This window comes from Zophobas morio, unplaced genomic scaffold (assembly GCF_036711695.1).
Source record: "Zophobas morio isolate AGI-343-1 ecotype UQ-CSIRO unplaced genomic scaffold, CSIRO_AGI_Zmor_V1 ptg000030l, whole genome shotgun sequence".
Taxonomy (NCBI): domain Eukaryota; kingdom Metazoa; phylum Arthropoda; class Insecta; order Coleoptera; family Tenebrionidae; genus Zophobas; species Zophobas morio.
In genome coordinates, this window is record NW_026972135.1 from 8,455,260 (window position 1) to 8,481,249 (window position 25,990).

General features: G+C 28.6%; 1 protein-coding gene across 1 annotated transcript; it reads right to left on the reverse strand.

Moving 5' to 3' along the window:
• LOC135138186 (TBC1 domain family member whacked) lies at positions 1-21,733 on the reverse strand. Its single transcript, XM_064068095.1, has 2 exons — positions 21,207-21,733; positions 1-1,106 (listed from the first exon to the last, which is right to left on the reverse strand). Exons 1-2 carry the CDS (start codon positions 21,457-21,459, stop codon positions 289-291), a joined length of 1,071 nt encoding a protein of 356 aa, XP_063924165.1. The 5' UTR covers positions 21,460-21,733; the 3' UTR covers positions 1-288.
• Positions 21,734-25,990: the final 4,257 nt, after the last annotated feature.

The window sequence follows — 25,990 nt, forward strand, 5'->3', positions numbered from 1 at the left end:
TTCAGCATACTGGAGATTTATTAATTTGGATTGAAAAATTATGTAATTTTATATACAGTTGATAGAAAACATTAGCTAATAGAATTCTACATAGCCAAAACTGATTAATAAAAGAAACTCATACTCTTAAACTCTCAATATTTGCACCGCAGACTAGAAAATATCGGGTGCTCTTAAATAATAGAAGAACTTTTAGTCTCAACTAAGCACTACGCAACTAATAAATGCAAATATCTGTGAAAACAATAACAAGTATAATATTCGATATCTTCATTACACCCCAACGTGTTACCGCTGCCCGTTCGCCGCCTTCTCGTTCTTCAGCTTAACAGTCTGTTTCTGGTGCTCCATCTCGAAATCCTTCTCGCTAATATCCAGCCTGTAGATGTTGTAGACCAAATTCTGCTCCGACAACACCTCCTCCGGCGGGTTCCTCAACCTGTTCAACGTCTCGCACAACCCCGGGCACTGCTTCCGGCTCTTCGCCGTGCCTAAACAACTGATCAGAATCACCAACGCCGTCTTGAACAAAATCTTCACCCCTTCACACAAGAAAATGTCCCAAATCCGCAACAGCGAGTCCCAAGGCAGCGTCCTCGTGAACGCGCACAAGAACCATTCGGTGCAGTAGAACATCGGTTCGGCGTTGACTTTTTTCAGGTGTTTGTACGCTGCCGGACACACTTTCTTGAGCAAACCCTGCAGGATTAAGCCGTCTCTTTGCACCACTTCCATGCTGGGCGAGTAATAATCTTCGAGGTAACGATCGGAAATACTGACGAGACACCAGAAGGCCTGGACCGCTGGCATGTGCATGAGGAGGAAAGCTGCTACGGGGGCTTGAGCTTGGCAATAGCCGATTTTGGGGTTCTGGATGGTGTAAGCCTTGAGGACGTTGAAGAGCTCGGTCTGGCCGGGCTTGTCCTCGGAGCTGAACATTTCGTGGGTGGGGAATTGGCGGTGGATGTCTTTTTTTATTTCTTCGATGCACTTGGGGTCGCCGTCGGCGCGCAAGCAGTCGTCGTAGAGGTTCTGGTTTTTGTCCATGAGGAGTTTGCCGCCGCAGAGGTAAAGCCAGGCTCGAGGGCGTATCGACATTGGTATACCTGAAAAAAAAAAAAACGTTCTTTTCAGGGTTTTTGGGGCGAGATTGGGGTTTGTCGGAGATAGAAAATGATGTCATTTTTTGTAGTAATGAGTCAGTGGATTGGAGTGATTATTGAGCTCAAAACCACAGAATGCAAGGTAAGCGCTTTGAAATAAAAAGATGTTGTTACTGGTGTCCACTGAACGATGACTAAAATTGTATCAATGCAATAGTTCGCGTTAATTCTGTTTGTCAGTCCAGTAGTTCCGGATTTATGAAACGAAAACATTTAAGTTTTTCTTTTTTGTGAAATCGATTCGTTAATAGTTACACATTTATGTTTCAAGGGTATTATGAAGTAGTTTATGTTCTTTCAAGAGTATGACGTCTGAACTTCAAATAATACCCGTGGTACATACAAAATTTTCGGTCTTAACGCTTACATTTTTGATGTTAACAAAAAAAGTCTTTGCACATTCTCTTGTTTATTGCATTTATTCCAGTAGAACTAATTTATTTCCTCGGATTTAAACAGCGAATTAACCATAAACCCAGAATCGAATTTCCTTGGTTTACTCAATTTTTTCGATATTTGGGCAATTTTTATTTTTTCGTGTTTTTTCAGATTTTTTGGAATCATTGGATTTCTTAAGTTTTTTGTTTCTTGGGTGGAGATTTTTTTGGATTTTTCACATTCTTTGATTTTTTGGATTTCTTCGGTTTTTTGGATTTTCTGAAATCTTTTATTGAATTTTTTCTATTTTTCGGATAATTTCTATTCTCTTGTTTTTTCTTACGCTGTTCTTGTATTTTTTTATTTTTATTTGAACTTTTTAAATTATTTTGGATTTCTAATGTATCGAATTTTTGGAATTACTGGATTTCTTGAGTCTGTTGAATTTCTTGTGTTTTTTAGATTTATTGGATTTTTGAAATTCTTGATTTTTTGGATATGAATTTTTCGGATTTTTTGTTTCTTGAGGTTTTTTGGGTATCTTGGATTTCTAAAATTATTTTTTTTTTTGGATTTATATTATATATTATATTCGATTTTTTGGACACTTGAATTACTGGTTTGGTTTTCGGATTTCTTCGGTTTTTTGGATTTATAGATTTGCTTTCTTGGGTTTATTCAATTTTTGGGATATTTCAAATTTTTTGTATTTGTGGAATTGGATTTCCTGAGATTTTGAAGTTTCTCGGGTTTCTTGGATTTTTTAGATTTTCTAAATTCTTCATTTTTTCGGATTTTTTATTTTTTTAATTTTCTTGAATCTATTCTTTGATTTTTTGGATTTCTTGTTTTTTTGATTTATTATAGAGTTGTTTGTGTTTCTTGGAGTTTTTAGATTTTTTGGACTCTTGAATGATGTCTTGATTTCCGGGGATTTGATTTTTTTGATTTTTTGAACACTTGAATTAGTGAATTGAATTTCTTGGGTTTTCGGTTTTTTGTTTTTTTTTTTAATTTGTAGAGTTGTTATTTTTGGTTTATTCAATTTTTGGGATGTTTTAAATTTTTTGTATTCGTGGAATTGGACTTACTGAGTGTTTTAAGTTTCTCGGGTTTCTTGGCGTTTTTAAACCCGTTGATTTTTTGTAGATTTTTGAATTTTTGTTGAGTTTTTTGGGTACCTTGAATTTTTTTGATTTTCCAAATTCTTTGATTTTTTGGATATTTTTGGTTTTTTAATGTTTTCGATTTTTCGGATAATTTTTATTTTCTTGTCTTTTCTTGTTGTTTTTTTGATTTTTTTTATTTTTTTTTTGATTTGTTCTTTTGAATTTGTTCAATTATTTCGGATTTTTTGGATTTTCGATTTTTTTAATTTTTGGAATTACTGGATTTCTTGAGATTTTTGTCTCCTGTGTTTTTTAGATTTCTTAGATCTTTGAATTCTTAGATTTTTTGGATAATTTGAATTTTTCGGTTTTTTGCATTTCTTTTTTGGATTTTTTTTTTAATTTTGGATTTCTTTCATTGTTTTGGATTTTTTGAACATATTCGATTTTTTGGACACTTGAATTAGTGAATTGAATTTCTTGGGTTTTCAGATTTCTTCGGTATTTTAGGTATTTTGGATTTCTTAAATTCTTTCATTGTTTTGGATTTTCTAAATTCTTCGATTGTTTTGGATTTTTTGTTTTATGTACTTGCATTTTTTGAGTTTCTTGGGTTTCATATATTCTTTTCGATTTTTTGGATTTCTCGGACTTTTTTTAGATTTTTTGGACATATTCGATTTTTGAGCACTTGAATTAGTGGATGTCTTGAATTTATTCAATTTTTGGATTATTTCAAATTTTTTGTGTTTGTGGAATTGGATTTCCTGAAATTTTTAAGTTTCTCGGGTTTCTTGGATTTTTTAGACTTTCTAAATTCTTTAATTTTTAGGATTTTTTTATTGTTTTGATTTTCTTGAATTCTCTGATTTTATGGGTTCTTATTTTCTTTTTTGGATTTATTGAGTTCTTTGGGTTTCTTGGAGTTTTTAGATTTTTTCGATACATTCGAGTCTTTGGACTCTTGTTTTCGAATTTATTCAGCTTTTTTGCTTTTGTTTGGATTTTTGGATTTGTTTTCGTATTTTATTCAATTTTTGGGATTATTAGATTTTTTGTATTTGTGGAATTGAATTTCCTGAGTTTTTTAAGTTTCTCCAGTTGCTTGGATTTTTTAAATTCTTTGATTTTTTGGATTTCTTTTTTTAGATTTTTTGGGCATTTAAATTAGTGGATGTCTTGAATTTCTGCGGTTTTTTTTTTAATTTGTGGATTTGGTTTCTTGGATTTATTCAATTTTTGGGATATTTCAAATTTTTTATATTTGTGGAATTTGATTTCCTGAGATTTTTAAGTTTTTCGGGTTTATTGGATTTTTTTAGTTTTTTTGATTTTATAAATTTTTCGATTTTTTAAATACTACTTTGATTTTTTGATTTTCTTTTTTTTTTGATTTATTGAGTTCTTTGAGCTTCTTGGAGTTTTTATATTTTTTGGATATATTCGAGTTTTCGACTTTCTTCGGCTTTTTGTTTTTTTTTTTGGATTTTTGGATTGATTTCTTGTGTTTATTCATTTTTTGGGATATTTTAGATTTTTTGTATTTGAGGAATTGAATTTTCTGAATTTTTTAAGTTTCTTCGGTTTCTTGAATTTTTTAATTTTGTCGATTTTTTGGGTATCTTGGACTTTTTAGATTTTCTAAATTCTTGGTTTTTGATTTCTTTTATTTTTTGACTTTTTTTGAGTTTCTTGTGTTTCTTGAATTTAATTTTTTGATTTTTTAAATTCTTTGATTTTTGGATTTCTTTTTTTTTATTTATTGTGTACTTTGGTTTTCTTGGATTTTTTTAGATTTCTTGGATATATTCTAGTTTTTGGACTCTTGAATGATATCTTGAATTTCGTGGATTTTCAGACTGTTTAGTTTTTTGGATTTTTGGATTTGTTTTCTTCGATGTATTCAATTTTTTCGATCTTTAGGATATTTTCGATTTTTTGTATCTGTGGAAATGGATTCTTCAAGTTTCTCGGGTTTTTTGGATTTTTTAAATCCTTTGATTTTTTGGATTTACTAAATGTTTTAAGTTATTTTTAAAATTTTTTGATTTTTAGATTCGAGTTTTTTGGTATTTCGGATTTTTTTGATTTTTGGATATTTTTGAAATTATTGGATTTCTTGAGTTTTTTGAGTTTCTTGAATTTTTTAGATCTTTTAATTTCTGCAATTTTTTGGCTATCTTGGTTGTTTTGGGTATCTTGAATATTATAGACTTTTTGGGGTCTTTAAAACTCTTTGCTTATTTAGATTTTTTTGGATTTCCCGGATTTGTTAGATTTTGCAGAACTAGTAATACTCGAAGTAACAGTTGGTTTGCAGGTGATTGCGTTTTCTGGTGACCTTACTATGGCAACTATTCCTATTGCCCTAGGGTATTATATGATTAATAATGTACCTCAAATCGAAGCCATAAAATCGAATATATCAAAAAAATCCAAGAAACCCAAAAAAATTTCATGCAAAGAATCAGAAGAATTTAAAAATCCAAAAAATCTAAAAGAATTCAAGAAACTCAAAAAGTAATCAAAAAAATTTAGAAATTTTGACGAATTTAAAACATACAAAAAAATAAAGAATTTCAGAAATCCAAGAAACACAAAAAGTCCGAAAAATAAGACAGTAAGACATAAAAAAAAACAAAATGACTAACTTAGAAAAATATTCAAAATAACTACCTAGGGCTAACGTAACACCATTTCCAGCTTATACTATCCCTTCTTCATTATTAAATTAATGCACATAGTTATTTTACTAACGGTTCGTCTACTTTTAAACATAATAAAAACTGTCCATAAGTCTCGTTAGAAAACTCTGTACCATCGAGGAATTTACCAAGATTTTAATTTGTTTGGAATGTCAGTGGTAACTACTAAAAGGAGTAAGAGTAAAAGGCTCAATATCGATCCCTGCTGAATCCCGCTTAAAACATGAACAAGAGGACGATATAAATCACCAATTTTTGCAATTTTTAAGTTAAATTGTAAAATATTTTTATAAAAACGGATTCATAAACTACAACTATACTACATCAAATTGTTGGTGGGTACGACTAAACAAAATTCTGGTTGGCGTTTTACCACCTATACGATATCCCTAAAATTCGTATAAAACTTCACAATTATCAATTCTGGTCTCATTTAATATATTTAATTTTAAATTTTTGATTTTTCGAGTGGAAAAATGGGGTGTCTGTCGTGAGTCAGATAATCTCCGAAACTACTGGACTGATTATTGTAAAGTAATAGACATGCGTTAAAAACATCTATCTTCTTTCGGAAATTCGAGTCCGATCCCATAAGTTCCATTTTTAGAATATAACCAGATCAAAATCACGTATTTTTATCAAGACGACATGATTTACACAACACTTTAAAAGGACGTGTACCTCGAAACAGTGTCAACATTTCATCAACCAATGTGTTTGCATTATGCACAAAATATTTAAAAAGTGTTTCATCGACTTCGCAACACACCGTACAGACTTATCTTGCTTTAGACCAAATCTAAAAAAAAAAAAAAATGTGATAATCAAAGTGGGTGTCACTAAAATAATAATTTCAATGAAAGCAAACATCTGTCTTTTATTGTTGTTATTTATATTCTCTTTTTCAGTTTCTTCATTTGAATATTTCATGATTATTTCCATATTTCGCTCGTAAATAAAAACAGAAGTATTGTGTTATTTAGTAGTCTTCGTTTCGTCTTGACATTCTGACGTATCGTGGTGGATAAAATAAAAATATATATTGTGTGTATCATGTTCCGTCTGACTAACCTCAAAATCTGAAGTTTGCTAACCCCAATTCAAGTTCACGGACACTGCAACATTCATACGATATGAACTTCCAATAAATAATTTTACTTTACTATGGTTATATAGTTAAAGAATTGTAAACCATCTTCTTATTGCAACAGGATGTGCAATAAAACTGACCTTTTTTTTGGTTAAATCTCGTAAACCCTAGGCTTACACTCCACTTAATTAGTTCAATCACACAATGTAAACAATGTAAACGGTAGTCTAAATATTTACTTGATAACATGCTGTTTACAAAATCTAACAAACATGATTTATTTGACTACACTGGCTTTTGCCTAAAAAAATGTCAATGGTCACAATTTTAAACCCATCGTTTGTAATTTATAGACCCCGGTCACAGACGCTCTTAATCACTCCATTAACTTTTAACACGATTCACCGGTCACGTGATCCAAGCAGCCAATCAGATTGTCCGATTCGCCGATCAATCGCACATAAAGTTTTAATTCAAATTAAATATTTAAACTACCTACTTATAAACGGGCTCACTGCTTTTAAATCTAAACAAAACGAATTTGAACAAGTCAGTAGCTGCCACCTAATCGCGTTTGTTGTAAATGTGATGAAAACATATAATTACTGGATTATAGTTGACCCAAAATGTATGCAGATTAGAGCACTAGAGAACAGTTTTCATGTCACGGACTGTGCAGCCGAAGATGTCAATGCTACTTTCTACATTAGCATAGGTCTGTAATATTTAATATAAAGGTGAAGATTTTATAATACTTGTTTATAAAATTTAAAATATGGTTGCCATTAAATGTAAAATATTATGTAATACAACAAGAAACACGATAGTTCAACTATATAAAAGACCTAATTAACAGTGGCGACGGTTCAGAGGATGATGGTATAATAAATTATATTATAGAATCCTGAATCTTATACAGGACACTGCTTTGGCCGTTTTTCGGCGACTTTTATTTTTTATTTAACAGTACATTTAATTTCAATGATCAATTATAATCTTGAAGACGGCGTACTAAAAAAGGGAAAAACTGGTCCAAGTTTATTAAGACAGATTAAATCTTGCTGTCTTATCTTACCAAGTACGTGCTGTTAGATTTTTTTTTGGGAATTTCCAGTGATTTTTATCTCTTAAAAAAAGACTGATAAAATGGGGAAACAATTTAAACAATATGTTTCGGAGCCATTACTTTTTATTTGTTCATTTATTTTATTTCGTTTATTGTTATCGTTATCTCATTCTGTACAAATATACAGTCGATAGATATTACGTTATTGCTATTCTGTAATAAATTTGATTTTACTTCTATAACTAAAGAGTCAATATCACAGGGATAGAAAGCATATTGTGTTGATGTGACATCACTATTTTTTTTTTTTTTTTTGTAACGGAGGACCTACTCTTTCACACGTTAGGAGCTACGAAACAAGACACAAGAACAATTTGTACAATAAATACTAGTTTATTTTCTGTTTCTAAATGAGAATTCTGAATATAATTATCACCATTCAGACTCCCGCGAGATACTGGCACGATATCACGACAACAAAAAGAGAAAGTGTTGTTACACCTTAACAACCATTAGCACGTGGGTGTTCAGATTAGCATTAAAAAAGCCGTTTCTACACACTCTGGGTATTGTTTCTTAACGTGTATTTGAAAATGTGTTTATAGTTCTAGATTACGTGGCTTACAACAGGTGATAACAAACTGAGTCGCAATTACTGGAAAAGTGAAATTCTAAACAAGTGAAAATTCGAGCAATATAAACGATCTTATTCTAAAATATTCACGTTTATGGGAGAGAGTTGAAAAACAACACACAAAAAACCATCGTGTACCTGCTGAGAATAAAATCGATTTCTTTCCCGATAATGGACGTTGGTGAAATTTTAAAGGAATCGATTTAATTTAAAACTGACTTGCCACAGTTCTAGTGTAATACAGACGGGACATCCTTTTAGGGTTTTCCATATGTACATGTTAACTGTCATATTTCCGTTCCAATTTGGATAGTATTTAATGTCTTAAGCGAGATGTTGTGTTATTTTTTCAGTGTGTTTTTTCCAACGCGTTTTGGAATTCCTGAAGGTTAGGTGAAGGGTGAAACAAGTCTAGATTGCTCGTGATACCAAACATATCTAATATATGTTTTTTTTTTATTTAATAATCGTTTTACTATCTGATAAACAGGAAAATAAAAAAATTGGCAACAGGCAGACGGAAGCGGAATATCGATATTTTTGTGTCGTTAAATCTCAAGTAAACATGAAATTGGATATTCGTCAAATCCATTATTATAATTTAACTAATAAGGCGTTGAAAGCAGAATTTGGAAAAAATGGTGTCCGACCGCACCACACTTTAAAAATTTAATTTTAGTTTTTTAAAGTAAAATGCTTCACGATGAGTATGACTCCCGTAATTGCCGGCTGTCCGAATTCGCTAATCAAATCTTGGCTAATCAATTACCAATAATAGAATGTTTCATTGTTTCGGTTTTATAATTTTTGTTTTTTTTTAACTTCAATTTTTTCAATTTCTGAACGTCTTTCTTCAGTTTTTCATTTTACAGTTTCTCAATTTTCAATTTTTTGATTTTTCAATTTCCTGATTTTTTAATTTTCATCCTCTTTTTATCATTTCCTTTATTTTTTCAATATTTCTCTCGATTGTATAATTTTTCGTTTATCCAATTTTTCAAGTTTTCAATTTTTGATGTTTCAAGTGATCGATTTTCCGATTTTTTTTTTAATTTTACAATATTTCGTTTTTTCGATTTTGCACTGTTTCAATTTTTAATTGTCCGACTTTTCAATTTTCCGTTTCAATTTTTCAACCTAAAAGTTTTCGTTTTTTCCGTTTTTTCATTATTTAGTTTCAATTTTATAATTGTACAATTTTTTATTTTTTTTTTATTCGAAAAGGTGAACCGGCAAAAAATGAAAAACAGAAAACAATGAAAAATTGCAAAATCAAAAAAGTGGAAAACTAAAAATTGCAAACGAAGAATTGAAGAAACAAAATATCGAAACAGTGAAAAACTTAAAAATCTAAAAAAAAAAAAATAAAACCCTTTGGAATCAAAATAGTAAAAAATAAAAATCGAAAAAATTATACAACCGTAAAATTAAAAAAGTGAAATTTAAAAAAATATATAATTGTTATTACAATTTAAAATGAATACATACCAGAAAAATTGCAATCAAAAATTGAAGGAATGAAAAATTAAAAAATGAGAAACTGAAGTCCCTAAAATTGAAAAAACTAAATATTGAAACATACCAAAAAAAGAAAAATTTCACATTGAAAAAACAAAAATCATAAAATTAGACTATTGGAAAACCGAAAAATTGAAAAAATAAAGAAAATAAAACACCGAAACGAAAAATTGGAAATCGAAAAACTAAAGAAAGGAAAAATTGAAACATCCAAAAATTAGAAAACCGAAAAACTGAAAAATTTTAAAATATAAACTCACAGAGTCGCATGCCGTCACATTAAAGGAATAAAAAAATGAAAAATTGAAAATTTGCAAATCGAAAAATTGAACAAACAAAAAATGTTTCGTTTTTTCAATTATTAAGTTTCTCAATTTTTAATCGTTCGACTTTTCAATTTTTCATGTTGAAAGTTTCTATTCGATATATATGCTTTTTTGTTTTTTCATTATTTATTTTTCACTTTTAAAATTTTGCAATTTTTGCATTTTTTTTATTTCAAGAATTGAGATTAAAAATTGAAAAACCAAAAAATAGGAAAAATATGAAAAACTGCATAACATTACAATTTTCCGTTTTTTTATTTTCTTTAAATTTTCAATTTTTTCAATTTCTCGACTTCTTTCTTCAGTTTTTCAAGTTTTAATTTTTCGATGTTTCAATTTTTCCTGGCTCCAATTTTTGAAGTTCCTGTTTTTATTTTTAATTTTTCCGATTTTTCAATTTTCATCTTCTTTTTATAATTTTCTAAAATTTTTTTCAAATTTTTTTTTGATTTTTTAAAATTTTCAATATTTTATTTTTCAATTGACCGATTTTCCAACTTTTTAATTTTACAATTTTTCAATTTTTGGATTTTTGGTTTATCCGATTTTCCGATTAATTTTTATTTTATTTTATTAATATTTCATTTTTTCGATTTTGCACTTTTTCAATTTTTAATCGTTCGACTTTTAAATTTTTCGTTTCAATTTTCCAAGTTCAAAGTTATCATTTTATGCTTTTATCGTTTTTTCATTATTTAGTTTTCGATTTTACAGTTTTCATTCTTTTTATTCCAAAAAATTGAATTGAAATAAAATTATAATTTCCAGTGTTAAAAAAAATCGAAAAAAGGAAATATCGAATAAATGAAAAAGATTTAAAATCCAACCATAATTAAACAACGGAAAAAATCTAAAACGTACAATTGAAAAAGTGAAAAAACTTAAAAAATATAATTGTTATTACAATTAAAATGAATACATACTAGAAAAATTGCAAATCAAAAATTGAAGAAATAAAAAGGTGGGAAACTGAAATCTAAAACTGAAAATCGAAAAATTGAAAAAACTAAAAATTGAAAAATCCTAAAAATCAAAAAATTTCACATTGGAAAAACTGAAGAAAGGAAAAATCAAAACATTGCAAAATTAAAAATTGAAACACCCAAAAATTGAAAAACTGAAAAATTTTAAAATGTAAACGAAAAATATTTCGTTTTTCGATTTTGCAATTTTTCAATTTTTAAGTTTCTCACTTTTTAACAGTTTGATTTTTCAATTTTTCATTTTAAGTTTTCGAGTTCAAAGTTTTCATTTTATATATAATTTTTCGTTTTTTCATTATTTATTTTCCACTTTTAAAATTTTGCAATTTTTGCTTTTTTTTCTATTCGAAAATTTGAAAAACTAAAAAATAGGATACATAAGAAAAATCGAAAAACTGAAAAAAATTAAAAATTGCAAAATCGAAGAAGTGGACAATCAAAAATTGTAAACGAAGAACTGAAGAAAAGAAAAAACGAAACATTGAAAAACTAAAAATCGAGAAACTTAAAAATCGGAAAAAATTACTCCTAAAATCTTTTGGAATCGTCAAAATTGTAAAGTAGAAAAATTATAACATTGGAAGATGGAAAAAAAAATAATATTCGAAAAAATGAAATATCGAATAAACGAAAAACTTTTAAAACCCAATAATTGAAAAATAGAAACATGGAAAAATTCTAAAACCGTAAAACTGAAAAAGTGAAAAAATTTAAAAATTATAATTGTTATTATAATTTAAAATTTTAAAATGAAATATACTAGAAAAATGGCAAATCAAAAATTGAAAAACGAAGAACTGAAGAAACAAAAAATCGAAACATTGAAAAACTAAAAATCGAGAAACTTAAAAATCGAAAAAAAAATTTGTTTTTCGAATCATCAAAATTGTAAAGTAGAAACATTATAACATTGGGAGATCGAAAAATATAAAAAATTAAAAATGGGAAAAATTAAATATCGAATAAATGAGAAAGTTTTAAAATCCAATAACTGAAAAATGGAAAAATTCTAAAGCCGTAAAATCAAAAGGGAAAAATTTTTAAAAATATAATTATTACAATTCATAATGACAAACTAAAAACTGAAAAATTCGAAAAATTCAAAAAATCGAAACATTTCACATTGAAAAAAGGAAACATAAAATTAGAGCATTGCAAAACTGAAAAATTGAAAAAATTAAGAAAATAAAAAACCGAAACAAAAATTGGAAATCGAAAAACTGAAGAAAGGAAAAATTGAAAAATTTAAAAATGAAGACTCGTGAAATTGCAAACCAAAAAATTGCAAATTCTAAAAATTTAAAGATCCAAAAATTGCAAATCGAAAAATTTCAGTAATTGAAAAATGAAAAATTCTAAAAATGTAAAATTGAAAAAAATAAAAAATTTAGAAACTATAATTGTTATTACAATTTCAAATGAATATATACTAGAAAAATTGCAAACCAAACATTGAAAACAAAAAATTGCAAAAATTATAAAATCAGAGCATTGGAAAACTGAAAAATTGAAAAAATAAAGAAAGTAAAAAACCAAAACGAAAAATTGGAAATCGAAAAACTGAAGAAAGGAAACATTGCAAAATTAAAAAATGAAGACTCGTGAAATTGCAAATAAAAAAATTGATACATCCAAAAATTAGAAAATCGAAACACTGAAAAATTTTAAAATGTAAGCTCGTAGAGTTGCATGTCGTAAAATTAAAGGAACAAAAAAATAAAAATTGAAAAATTCAAATCGAAAATTTGAGAAAATGAAAAATTAAAGAAACGAAAAACTGAAAGCTCGAGAAACTTTGAATCGAAAAATTGCAAAATCTGAAAATTGAACAAATAAAAAAAATGAAAAATTAAAAATCGCACATCGAAATATTGAAGAAATGAAAAACTGAAAAATTAAGAACTGAAAACTCGAGAAACTCAAATCGAAAAATTGCTAATTTTTTAAAAGTTGAAAATTTTGAAAAACTGAAAAATTTAAACTTCAAAACTTGCAAATCGAAAACTGGTCTTCATTTTATAATGGTTTTCAGAAAACAAAAATCCCAAAAAATATGTTTATGATTTTTCAAAGAGGTGGGATTTGTTTGCACATTAAGGGCCAGGGAAATTCTGTTGAAATAACCTTCGACTAATTTTTTTTTATTACATTTTTGTGATAGCTGCGTGTTGACACATGAGTGGGTTTCACATATGGTCAAAATTATTCGATTTACGAAACAACGCATGACGTCATCAATTTATTATCAAATACCAGATACGGTCAGCACATTCCCAGTGTGTTACAGAAATGGCTATGTTCACTCTTAATTAACGCAAGCACAACACAATACGTAGAAAAAAGATAGCACCGAAATGATACTTCAAAGCAGACATAACCGTCTCAAGTTTCAAATTGCTTTGAGTATGTTAATGTTCGAATGCATATTTTACATTCTTTTGTTTCATTATTATCATTAGCGTTAGAATACTTGGTTCAATATAGCGATTAGCTACAGTTTAAAATTATTATTATTATTTAATTAGAAAATACGAGTACTTTGGGACAATTTTTATTGTGTTTGGATCGGTTATAACAGTTGCAATTATAATCAATAGTGAGTGGGTCTAAACTATTGTCTTATATTTATGACTATGATTAGGCCAATTAATTCACCTTGTAAAAACACTACAATTTTTAGCGGGAAAACCCAAGGAATTCGACCGGAGAATCCCAGAAGAAACATGGTTTGGAGTTTGGGCTTGACCGATGTTATTACGACAATATAAAAATTTAAGAACTCTAGATATATCGTTAATTTTGAATGGTTTTTTTTAATGGAGAAAATTTAGAGATAACGTCATCAAGTTTTTGTAGGGAATGAACAGATGCTTCATGGATCAACTTACTCTAGCTATCAATAACGTCTACAAATAAAGAAAAAAAAATAGGATAATGTAAAAATGTTTTCGCATTCCACTAGATTTTATTGTCTGCGTTCCAACAACGTCTGTTGCGCAGTCCGTGTCAACTTGGCAACATACAAAATCCATAAACGATGAATTTTACATGACAGATTTCATAGCGATGTTGACAATTATTAATTGTTGGTCATTCCGTCTCTGCTATAGAGATCTGCCGTCTTGTTGTCTCGAATCCATGATTATTGATAAAATATAACAAAGGGACGGGTTTTACTCAACATGTTGAAATTAATAAAATCGGAGAAATTCCTAGTCTTATTCGCAAAGTGGGTTGAGAAGAAGAATTCCGAAAGTACACCGACCATTGTTCTTCAAGTAGTTCGGCAACCATTTCCAATAAAATTAAGTGAGTTAAGTTTTAAAATGTACGGACTTTGGAATCGTATCCATATGTACATCATATAATCATCTAAAATCAATATAGGGAGCCGGCATCGCAATTAGACACTTTTATGTTCGTGTTTGTTCTGCAAAATTAATTTTATATTACTGTGGAACAAGCCCCGTATTTTACAAAAAAATCAGGAATTTAATTTGGATGATTGATTTATAATCGAAATCTATTTGAAGGGAGATTAAAGAGTTTCTAATCTATCTTCCCGCTTCGTTCCAATACTCCACAATGTGTGTATTTTAAACCTAAACTGGGCAAATTTAATAAGCATACATTAATTTCCGCACCGTCATTCAAACTGACCCAAAGTCGAATATTATTGCTTTCGTTTTTTTTTAGTTCGCATCGATTTTTGAAGTTTTTAAGATTCTTGGCTTTTCGGTTTTTATTTTGGAGTTCTTGCATTTTTTAATTTTTTGTTGTCGATTTTTCAGTTTCTCGATTTTTATTTCGACAGTTTTTTCAGGTTTCAATGTTATAATTTTTAGAATTGACAGTTTCTCGTTTTTTGGATTTTTCCATTTTAAGATATTTTTATTTTTTGATTTTTCAATTGTTGATTTTTTTGGTTATCCGATTTTTTAATTTCACTATTTTTTCAACATTTCGGTATTTCATTTTTTTTATTGTTCAATGTTTCGTTTTTTTTCAATTTTTCAGTTTTCGATTTTTTAATTTTACAGTTTTACGATGTTTATTTTGACATTTTTGGACTTTTCAATTTAAATTTTTTGTATTTTTCGATTTTTTAGTGTCTGTATATTTTAATTTTTCGATACTTCAACTTTGAATTTTATAATTTGTCGATTTTTCTATTTCTAGAAAATTTTGTTTTTCGTATTTTTCTATTTCTGGATTTTGATGTTTCGATATTTGGATTTCTCGGTGTTTTAAGTTTCGTTTTTTCTATTTGTGATTTTTAATTTTGCAATTGTTCGATTTTTCTGTTTTTGAAATGTTCAGTTTTTTCATGTTTAAGATTACAATTTTTCCTTTTCCAATTGTTGACCCTTCATTATTCGATTTTGAGTTTCTTTATTTTTGCAGTACTTCGATTTCTCAATTTTTAAATTGTTCGATTTTTCCGTGTTTCGTTTTTACATTTTTGATTTCTCGAATTTTTAGTTTTTCGATTTTCATTGTAATTTTTATTTTTCAGTAAAATTTTTGTATTTTTCGATTTTTTAATTTGTATCGACCTATTTTAATTTTTCGATTTTCTATCTGTTCAATTTTACAATTTTTCGTTTTTCCGATTTCTCAATTAATCTATTTTTGATTTTCGAATTTCTCGACTTCTTAAAATTTCGATTTTTCAGTTCTTCAATTCTTCGATTTTTTGAATTTGCTTTTTCGGTTTTTCGATTTCTCAATTTTTCAGTTTTTGGATTTCTCAATTTTTGGATATTTCTTTCGGTTTTGGGATTTTCCAATATTTCAATTCTACGACTTTTCGATTTTTCGATTTTTTATTTTTTGGATTCTTAGTTTTTCGTTTTTTAAACATTAGATTTTTTAATTTTTCGACTGTTTTATGTTTCGATTTCTTAATTTTTCAACTTTTCTATATTTTAATTTTACAATTTTTAAAATTCTAGGTTTCTCGATTTCTCTAATTTTCAGTTCTACGATTTTCAGTTCTCAATTTTTCAATATTGCAATTTTGGGTTTTTCAATTTTTCCATTCTTCAAATTTTCGTTTTCTCGATTTTTTTTTCGATTTCCCAATTTTCCTGTTTTAACCTTTCTTCTCGGCTTTCGACTCCTAAATTTCTCGATTCTCTGATTTTTCGATTTCTCGATGTTTCAGTTTTTGAATTTATCGATGTTTCGATACTCGGATTTCTCGGTTTTTCGATTTTTTACTTTTGGGATTTTTAATTTTATCGATTTTCCAATTTTTCATGTTTCAATTTTTCAGTTTTTCGATTTTGATTTTTTTTATATTTTGATTTATTGACTTTTAGATTTCTCGATTTTTCAATTTTGCGATATTTTAATTGTTCAGTTTTTAAATTTTAAATGTTTCGATTTTCCGATTTTATGATTTTTCAGTTCTTCAGTATTTCTATTTTTCAATTTTTCAAATTTTCACGTTGCTAAATTTTCAGTTTTCCGATTTCTCAATTAATCTATTTTTGATTTTCCCATTTCTCGACTATTCAAAGTTTAGATTTTTCAGTCCTTCAATTCTTCAATTGCCAATTTTTCTATTTCTAGAAAATTTTGTTTTCCGTATTTTTCTATTTCTGGACCTTTAATTAATCAGTTTTTCGATTTTACAATTTCTTTTTTTCAATTTGTCGAATTTTCAGTTGTTTTTTCAATTATCGAAATTTTCAGTTTCTCAAGTTTTAAGATTACAATTTTTAAATTTCTTCGTTTTTTCTATTTTTGTTATTTCTGTTTATTAAATTCTCAGTTTTTTCATTTTTAAGGTTACAATTTATCCTTTTCCAATTGTTGACCATTAATTATTCGATTTTGAGTTTCTTTATTGTTGCAGTTCTTCGATTTCTCAATTTTTAATTTGTTCGGATTTTCAATGTTTCTTTTTCGATTTTTCAGTGTAACAATTTTCCGATTTTTTGATTTTTTAAAATTTCACTCTTAATCAGTGTGTCCTATTGTTGAAGAATTAAAAAACGAAAAATTGAAAAAATAAAAAATTAAAAATAAAGTACTTCCAAGTATGTAATTCCAAGTTGTTTCGTTACTTCGATTTTTTATTTTCTGAATTCGAGATTTTTAAATTTTTGGTTTTTTAATTGTTAATTTTTCGATTTTTCCATTTTTCGATTTCTAGAATTTTTAGTTTTTCGATTTTCATTATGATTTTTATTTTTTAGTAAAATTTTTGTATTTTTCGATTTTTTAATTTGTAGATACCTATTTTAATTTTTCGATTTTCTATCTGTTGAATTTTACAATTGTTCCTTTTTTCCATTTTTCAATTCCTCGATTTGTAATTTATCACTTTTTCAGGTTTCAATGTTACAAATTTTCGATTTTACAGTTTCTTTTTTCGTTACCCAATTTTCAGTTTGCCAATTGTTTATTATTTATTTATATTATTTTTCAAATAATTATTAGGGTTTTTATTATTCATTCAATTGTACAATTCTTGGCTTTTCCATTATCCGATTTTTCAGTTTCTGTACTTTTTCAATTCTTCGATTTCTCAACTTTTAAATTTTATCGGTTTTTCAGTGTTTCGTGTTTTCGATGTTACAATTTTTTAGTTTTTCCATGTTTCGTTTTTACAATTTCTTAATTTTTTAGTTTTCCGGTTTTCATTTTAAAATTTTTGGAATTTCAAATTTTTTTTTGTATTTTTGATTTAGTTTCTAGAAATTTTTGTTTTTCATTTTTTCAATTTATCAATTTATCACTTTCTCGATTTTTAATTAATCAGGGTTTTCAGGTTTCAATATTACAATTTTTCAATTATTCAATTCAATTTCTCAATTTTATTATTTTTCGATTTTTCAAGTTTCATTTTAAAATCTTTGGATTTTGAAATTAATTTTTTTTTGTATTTTTGATTATTTAATTTATAGAAATTTTTGTTTTTCATTTTTTCAGTTTTTCAATTTTTCAATTTCTCGATTTTGAATTAATCAGCGTTTTCAGGTTTCTATATTACAATTTTTTGATTTTTCAATTATTTTTTTCAATTATCCACTTGCTTAATTTCTCATTTTTTTCAGTTTTCGATTTTTCAATTTTAAAATTTTTTGATATATGTATCAAGTTTCATTTTTCACTTTTTGATTCTCATTTTTTCCGTTTTTTCAGTTTTTCTTTATTCTTTCAATTCTCCAACTTCTCAATTTTTAATTCTTTTTTTGATTTTTCAATTTTTCAAAATTTCGGTTTGAATACATTTGTCCTTTTGTTGAACAATTAAAAAATGAAAAATCGGAAAAATTAAGAATTAAAAATTGAGAATTTCACAAATTTTTATATCGAATAACTGCAAAATTGTTTCTTTTTGTTGACTTTTTCAAGTTCTTGATTTTTAATTATTTTGTTTTTTGATGTTAATTTATAGAAATTTTTGTTTTCCATTTTTTCAGTTTTTCTTTATTTTTTCAAATCTCCAACTTCTCAATTTTTAATTTTTCTTTGATTTTTGAATTTTTCAAAATTTCGGTTTGAATAAATTTGTCCTTTTGTTGAACAATTAAAAAATGAAAAATCGAAAAAATAAAGAATTAAAAATGAGAATTTGAAAAATTTTATATCGAAAAACTGCAAAATTGTTTCTTTTTGTTGATTTTTTCAATTTTTTGATTTTTAATTAGTTTGTTTTTTGATGTTAATTTATAGAAATTTTTTTTTTCATTTTTTCAATTTCTGGATTTTTAATTAATCAGCGTTTTCAGGTTTCAATATTACAATTTTTCGATTTTTCAATTATCCAATTCAATTTCTCAATTTTATCATTTTTCGATTTTTGATTATTTAATTTATAGAAATTTTTGTTTTTCATTTTTTCAATTTTTCAATTTCTCGATTTTTAATTAATCAGCGTTTTCAGGTTTCTATATTACAATTTTTTGATTTTTCAATTGTTTTTTTCAATCATCTTAATTTCTCATTTTTTTCATTTTTCGATTTTTCAATTTTAAAATTTTTCGATTTATCAAGTTTCATTTTTCAATTTTTGATTCTCATTTTTTCGGTTTTTTCAGTTTTTCTTCATTTTTTCAATTCTCCAACTTCTCAATTTTTAAATTTTTTGATTTTTCAATTTTTCAAAATTTCGGTTTGAATAAATTTGTCCTTTTGTTGAACAATTAAAAAATGAAAAATCGGAAAAATAAAGAATTAAAATTTGAGAATTTGACAAATTTTATATCGAATAACAGCAAAATTGTTTCTTTTTGTTGATTTTTTCAAGTTCTTGATTTTTAATTATTTTGTTTTTGATGGTTCAGTGTTACAATTTTTCGGTTTTTCAAAAATTCAGTTTGAATAAATTTGTCTTTTTGTTGAACAATCAAAAAATGAAAAATCGAGAATTTGAAAAATTTTATATCGAAAAATTGCAGAATTGTTTCGTTTTGTCGATTTTTAATCGTTGCATTTTTAAATGTTTCCTTGTTACAGTTTTGCAAAATTTCATTTTGATTCAAATTGAAAATCAAGAACTTGAAAACTTTAAATTTGAAAAATTGCAAAACCAACACTCAATTTACCAATTTAACTTTCTCGTACAGTCTTTTATAAACAATCAACAGCAAGTTACGTATATTACTTGCCAAAATCAGCCTTATTTCAACAAGTACTAGCCCCCCCCCCCTCTTTTCATTTTAGCGACTAATTTTATTTCCTTTCATTCCTTTCATTCAGAGTAGACAAAATTAATCACCGAAATGGAGGCGGGTGGGTGGGCGGGGTTTATTATATGTTCTACTGTAGAATGGGAGTGGGAACTGATAGACATTAGGCTGTAAAAAGAACACTAATCATAAGTTTTTTGTTGTTTTATGTCAATAGATTTATTTTTTATTTCAGAACGAAAAAAATGAGAGACGTATCGTACAGATGGTTAGACGTTGACTAAAATTGTCTACTCATCCCCACCAACCATTTGATGACGTTACATCAAAAATTTGCATAGTAAATACTATTTCAATTTTATAATTAACACACCCCTATATCTGTGGTACATGAATCCACCTTTAGTTTTTGGAAAAAAATCGTTTTAAATTTAAAAGTTCAGCTGTCGTTTAACAATTCACTTGACTTAAATTTATAGGGAATATCATAAAAAAAATAAATAAAATTTGCACAATCAAATCTTATAATTTATCTCAAAAACCACATCTGTTTGTTTGTTCAGGGGCGATGAAAGTTCCGTCTAAATAATTTTAATCAATTTTTATGGTTATAATAATTTTTATTGGTTTATCGATCGACCACACAAATTGGATTGTGGGTTAAATTTCAATGAGTTTTAAGAATATTTTTTTAAGTGATTGATAATGTCATTCCCTGAATCGAATTTCATTGACTCCATTCCTTGTTATATAGATCTGTATCAATATGCACATTATTTGACTAATACTTGGTTACTCATTTGGTGGGAGTTAGTTGATTTAGGTAATAGATCATTTAACATTTTAGTTGAGTTTATTACTCTTCACGGGCTAAAAAATTTATTTGGGCTTCCCTTTGACAATTCCCCCTATTTTTAACTTTAATAATAATAATTATATCAATAGTTACAACGTCATCAATTTCTGAAAGGGATGACTACATAAAAAAAATTAAGCAAGATTTTCTCAATGACATTTTCAGATGACGTCACCAACTTTTTAATGGGAATAAATACGCCAATTTTGATTTAATCAACAAAATTAATTGATTCATTCATCAATTATAATTACCTTAAAAAATTAATTAACCCAGTAGCATGATCTCAACCACACACAGTATGACGTCATTTGATATTGACGTGAATTGGATTGTACTTGTGCATGAAATCAATGTTCATGATTAAATACTAAATTAATAACCTGACTACAAAACAAATACAGATAAGCGAATTAATGGAATAAATGGCAATATGAAAAAATAAACTTCTTTTAGATTATCTATTTTTTATAAGTAAAGATTGCACTAGATATGGCCAAAAACCTAACAGGTTAATAAAACAGAATTCAAAATTTTCATGACCCTTGCAATCAATGTGTAATAAAACGTAATCACTAATTCTGTCTTGTTTTTCTGCCTCTGAGATAATTAATACCAGTCATAATTAATTGAATTAATCATCTTAATTCCAGATAGGCGACACCGCTCCAAAAGCACCAATTCGCCCCAATTACCCCACAACTAACTACAAAACAGGACTTTGGACACCTACCTTTTCGGCACCGTTCCTTGATCTTCCTGTAATTCCTGTCCATGTAAAAATTCCACTGAGACAACATCTTCAGCCACTTCCTCTCCCTCCGCAGGACGATTTCCGGCGGGGGCCCCTGCCGTGGCTCGGGCGAGTACTGCGCGCCCCCCAGGAACCCATGTCGGTCAGGTACTGTCGAAATGACACTTCCGTCGATCAAAGTACTCGCCTCGCTACATTCCGAGATGGTGTCGGCGTTGAATGCGGATGCCATTTCGTCGAGAAACTCACATCGACGCTAGTTTTGTGTCACTCGCATGGTTTGTCCAATATGTTTTCAAGTCGTCGATGCGTTCGGTGCCATTTTCGGCGGCTATTTCTGCTGGAAATAACGTAAAAACTTAATCACTCGTCGCACGGTCGGAATAATGATGAGGACGTGCGCGGGTTTTTTATTAATTGATGATTAATTTTTGGGGGGCGAGTCTGTTGACAAAAAGTGACACATGAAAACAATGCGATGGGTTGCACAACCTGCGGAGGAGTGCCAACGTTGGGGAGAGACAGGTGGTAACGGGAGGACGTGATCGCTTGACAGATTAGATTTAGGAGTATTGTGGGGTGCCTATATTTACTTTAGTATCTTTCAATACATAAAAATTTAAATTTTTGTCACTATTGCCTTAAAGTAATTATTATTGCATTATAAACTAATAGTTGAATAATTTTTCTCGTCTCAGGTTTTCGTGGTGGTATCCATGTTTAGTAGCGCGTCGATTTTTTGACTTTTCGACTTTGTGGGTGCTTTTGGTGAAGAATTTTGAACATTTTTGGTGAAAGTGTTCCATTCTGGCACTACAGCTGTAAAGTTAAGGTAACACACGTCAATTTGATATATGAATCTTTTAAAACAGTCGCAGTTATTTTCTAAAATGTCCTTGGGCTGTAACCAAACTTTTGCGACTTCATTGTTTCAAAGATTCGTTTTGTTATTATAAAAATCTTTGTGGCAATCATAAAAAACAGATTACGAAGTAAAGATGATGGTAAATTAATATTGGAACAACGCCAATTGTTTTCGGGTCGAGCCGGAAGAGGGCGCTATTTACAAATTGGCTTTTTGCGTTATACAAGGTGATTTTGACCTTACGTGAAAAACTTGAGGGGTGTCTTCCTTACATAAAAAGAAGACGAAACGTTTCTATTAATATATGTCTAAAAATGTTTAGTTTTCAAGTTATAGAATAATTAATAATGAATTAAAAGGCGAGCAGTTCTAAGTAAAGAGTAGCATCAAACAATCTGACCGTTTTCACTGCGTTGTTTGTGAAATTTTCCCAAGTGGGAATTCAAGGAGTGAAGTTAAATTTTTCGATAGCACTTCCCTCACCCCTGAAGTACAGCCCACCAAATTCAGTTCACTGCGCACTTTTTAAGGGTCCCCAGTCGTCGCCCGCAAAATCGGTTTCAGTGAGAAGAATTAGTTTTTGTAACTATGCAACCCAAAGTACCGATCCACGGCAGGTAGCGACCCAAGAGAGGAGAGATTATGGTCACTGTAGGGAGTCCGTCATAAAATGCAAATCGGTAAACAACACCAGATAAGCTTATTTATTTTCAAATGAAGGGTACAGGGAAATAACCATCGAAATCCATTTGTATGTATTTTGAAAGAAATTGAGTTGAAAGTTTAAAATGCTGCGGAAAATAGTTGAGAAAGCCACAAAGTTCAGTCTGACACAACTTTTCATTTTCTTTATAATGTTTTAAAAATATATAAAATAAACTGTTTATGTTCAAATATAACAGCAAGAAAAATTGGTGGAAAGTTGTTTCGACAGAACTTCCCTCGCACCTAAAATACAATGAAACATATCCAGCATTTTAGAGTTAAATTTTTACTTTAGCTACACAATTTTGTGATGAAATCATTAACATTTTGCAAGGACATGTAAATCAATGTGGATTAGACTAAAAATAACAATATACCAAAAATTTCTGGGAAAATGGAGTGAGTCGAGACTGATTTAATCAATAGAATAAATTGACTCATTCAGTAATTTTTTTGAGCCACCTAGGTATATAATCAAATCTAAAAAAATATGAATGCAATGATAAACTACAAGTAAAAACTCATCATATTTTGCACATTTTTAGTAGAATTTATTCAACAAAATTTTGAGATGACGTTATCAATTTTTTAGTAGCATAACCTGAACTTGTGGTTTATAAATACATTATTGAGATTTTTCGGCTTTTGGGTTTTTCGATTTTTCAACTTTTGATGTTTCAATTTTTCAGTATTTTAATTTTTGACATTTTCAATTTTTCGATTTCTCCATTTTTTCATTTTTAGATTTCTCAATTGTCCGATGTTTCACTGATACGATTTCGCAATTTTTCAACTTTTCGATATTTTAATTTTTCAAATTTTAAAATTCTAGATTTTTCGATTTCTCGAGTTTTCAGTTCTTCTATGCATATTTCAGTTTTTCAATTTTCGAAATTCATTAAATTTCTGATTTTCCATTTTTTTTTTTAATTTTTCGATTTTCCAGTTTTTCGATGTTTCGATTTTTCAATGGGTCGTAATTAAGTGTGCAATATTTGTAATACTTTGTGCATTAAATTTTATACTATGCGCAATAACATTTGTGCATTAGATTTACTATGTTGCGCCATAAGTTTTTGCATTTTGAGCATTATACTAAGTGCAAATTGGAATAATAAAATTATTGTTTTGGGCAATGATTTTTTGTACTGCGTGCATTATTGAAACTTTGTAGAAAATAACAATCAAAAATAAACCTGCTGTATTAAAATGTATTTTTTGCACTCATGACCTTTTTTGATAGCTTTCGCGCATTCACCAGAGTGCGGGAGGTCGAACTTCCCGCACACGTGCATTTAACTTCCCGTTGCCATGGTAACCTTAAAATACTCTGGTAGTGTCAACATTGTGACGTGTTGACGGCGCTGTCAATGGCGTTGTTTATAAATAACTCACAGTTAATCTCTTCAGTTTAAAGGTTTATTCGTCGCAAAAAATATTGTACACAACACGTTCGTGAGCCTGCTTCCCGCATTCACGCAAATGCGGCACTCCCTTCGGTCGTGCCTCAAACAAGCGTTCATGCGGGAAGCAGGCTATCCCGAACTAGTTGCGTAAATTACTATTATGAATGCATACAAAATTAACAAAAACATAAGATATTCTTAGCAAAAAAGTAACTAAACAAATTAAAAGTTTTGAAAAAATTAACAAAGAAACTTAAAATAAACATTCTTTCATCAAAAAACTTAATTACTAAACATTATTAATTCAGTAATAATTAATGCTTTTTACTTCCCGAGCGTAAGCAAAGGAAGTATTGTAATCGAGTCCGTCGGCCGAGTCTCTACTTTTACGTTTTCTCGATCTTTCATGACCCCTAGAAGACGAAGAAATAGGTCTCCCAGTTCCGTCTGTCTGTCCGTCTGTCCGTCTGTCCGTCCGTCTGTCCGTCTGTCCGTCTGCCGTCCCGGATTTTTATTAGACAGATAATCTCCGAAACTACTCGACCGATTGTTGTAAAATTTTGTACTTATATTAAGAATATCATTTAGATGGTAAAACGCTAACCAAAATTTGTCTAATCATCCCCACCACTAATGCGATGACGTCACTTCAAAATTGTACATAGTAAATGGGTTTTCAATTGTATAAAATAACATAGTCCTACACATGTAGTTTACAACTCCGAATCGACTTTTCACCCGAAACGTCCAGATTTTTGGAAAAAAAATCAAAATTATAAAACAACATTTTGAAATTTAATTTTTAATCTGCTAACCAGAATGCTTTGAAATGTTGCAGATGTTTTAAGGCTATAAAGAGCATCATAAATCTTTAGTCAAAAAATATTTGCTTATCCCCTCCAAAAACTTGATGACGTCAGCTCAACAGTTTGTGGAATAAATCATATCTAAAATGTACAAAATATGATGAGTCTGTACTTGTGATCTATCACTCCATTCATATTTTTTGGATTTGCATATACAGGGTGATTCAAAAAAATTAATGAAAGCGTAAATTTATTTTACTGATTTACTCAGAAACTACAAAACCGAATGCTTTGAAATCTTGCAGATGTTTTAAGGTTTAAAAGAGCATAATAAATGTTTAGTCAAAATATATTTACTTATCCCCTCCAAAACACTAACATTGCTGATTTAGTGATGACGCTTATCAAAGAAACGACTCCTATTAAAGGTAGAAGTTGCCGAGGAAAAAAAGGAAAATGAAGGAAAAATTTGTTAACAACTTGTCTTCACATTTGTCCTTATAAATAATAAATTAAATGTAATACATTTTTGTTTCCTTAAGAATACAAAGTTAACAAAGTTAGTTGAGTTACAAAAGTCTCTTTTGCTCCACGTTGGCCACCAACGAGCGATTTTCAAGATTTTTGTGAAACTTTGCTGGTTTTGAATTTGAATTTTCTGTCCTCGATAGTTGATGCTCAGCAAGAACCACGGGAAGGTCTGGAGCAGATCTCGCTAGGAAAGGAGAGGGCTAGGATTTGTTAATGAGGGATAGAACGTTATACAGTACAATACAAAAGAAATACAATACAGGTACCTACAATCTAACTACAATACAGAATACACTACAGATACAGATACAATTTAGATACAAAACAAATGCAAAGTTAGTACCCAATTCATCACCGGAAGAAATTGCACCAAAAATTGAGAATGTTGCAAAATGAAAACCCAAGCAAGCACACCGATGGAACTCGGAACGAAATCTATTGGTCGCAGTG

What these genes read in the sequence shown, in the direction of transcription:
- LOC135138186 (XM_064068095.1), bottom strand. Translation starts at nt 21,459, where the DNA reads ATGGCATCCGCATTCAACGCCGACACCATCTCGGAATGTAGCGAGGCG. An exon ending in CAAGGAACGGTGCCGAAAAG is followed by an intron (nt 1,107 to 21,206) that starts GTAGGTGTCCAA and finishes TTTTTTTTTCAG; the next exon opens with GTATACCAATGTCGATACGC.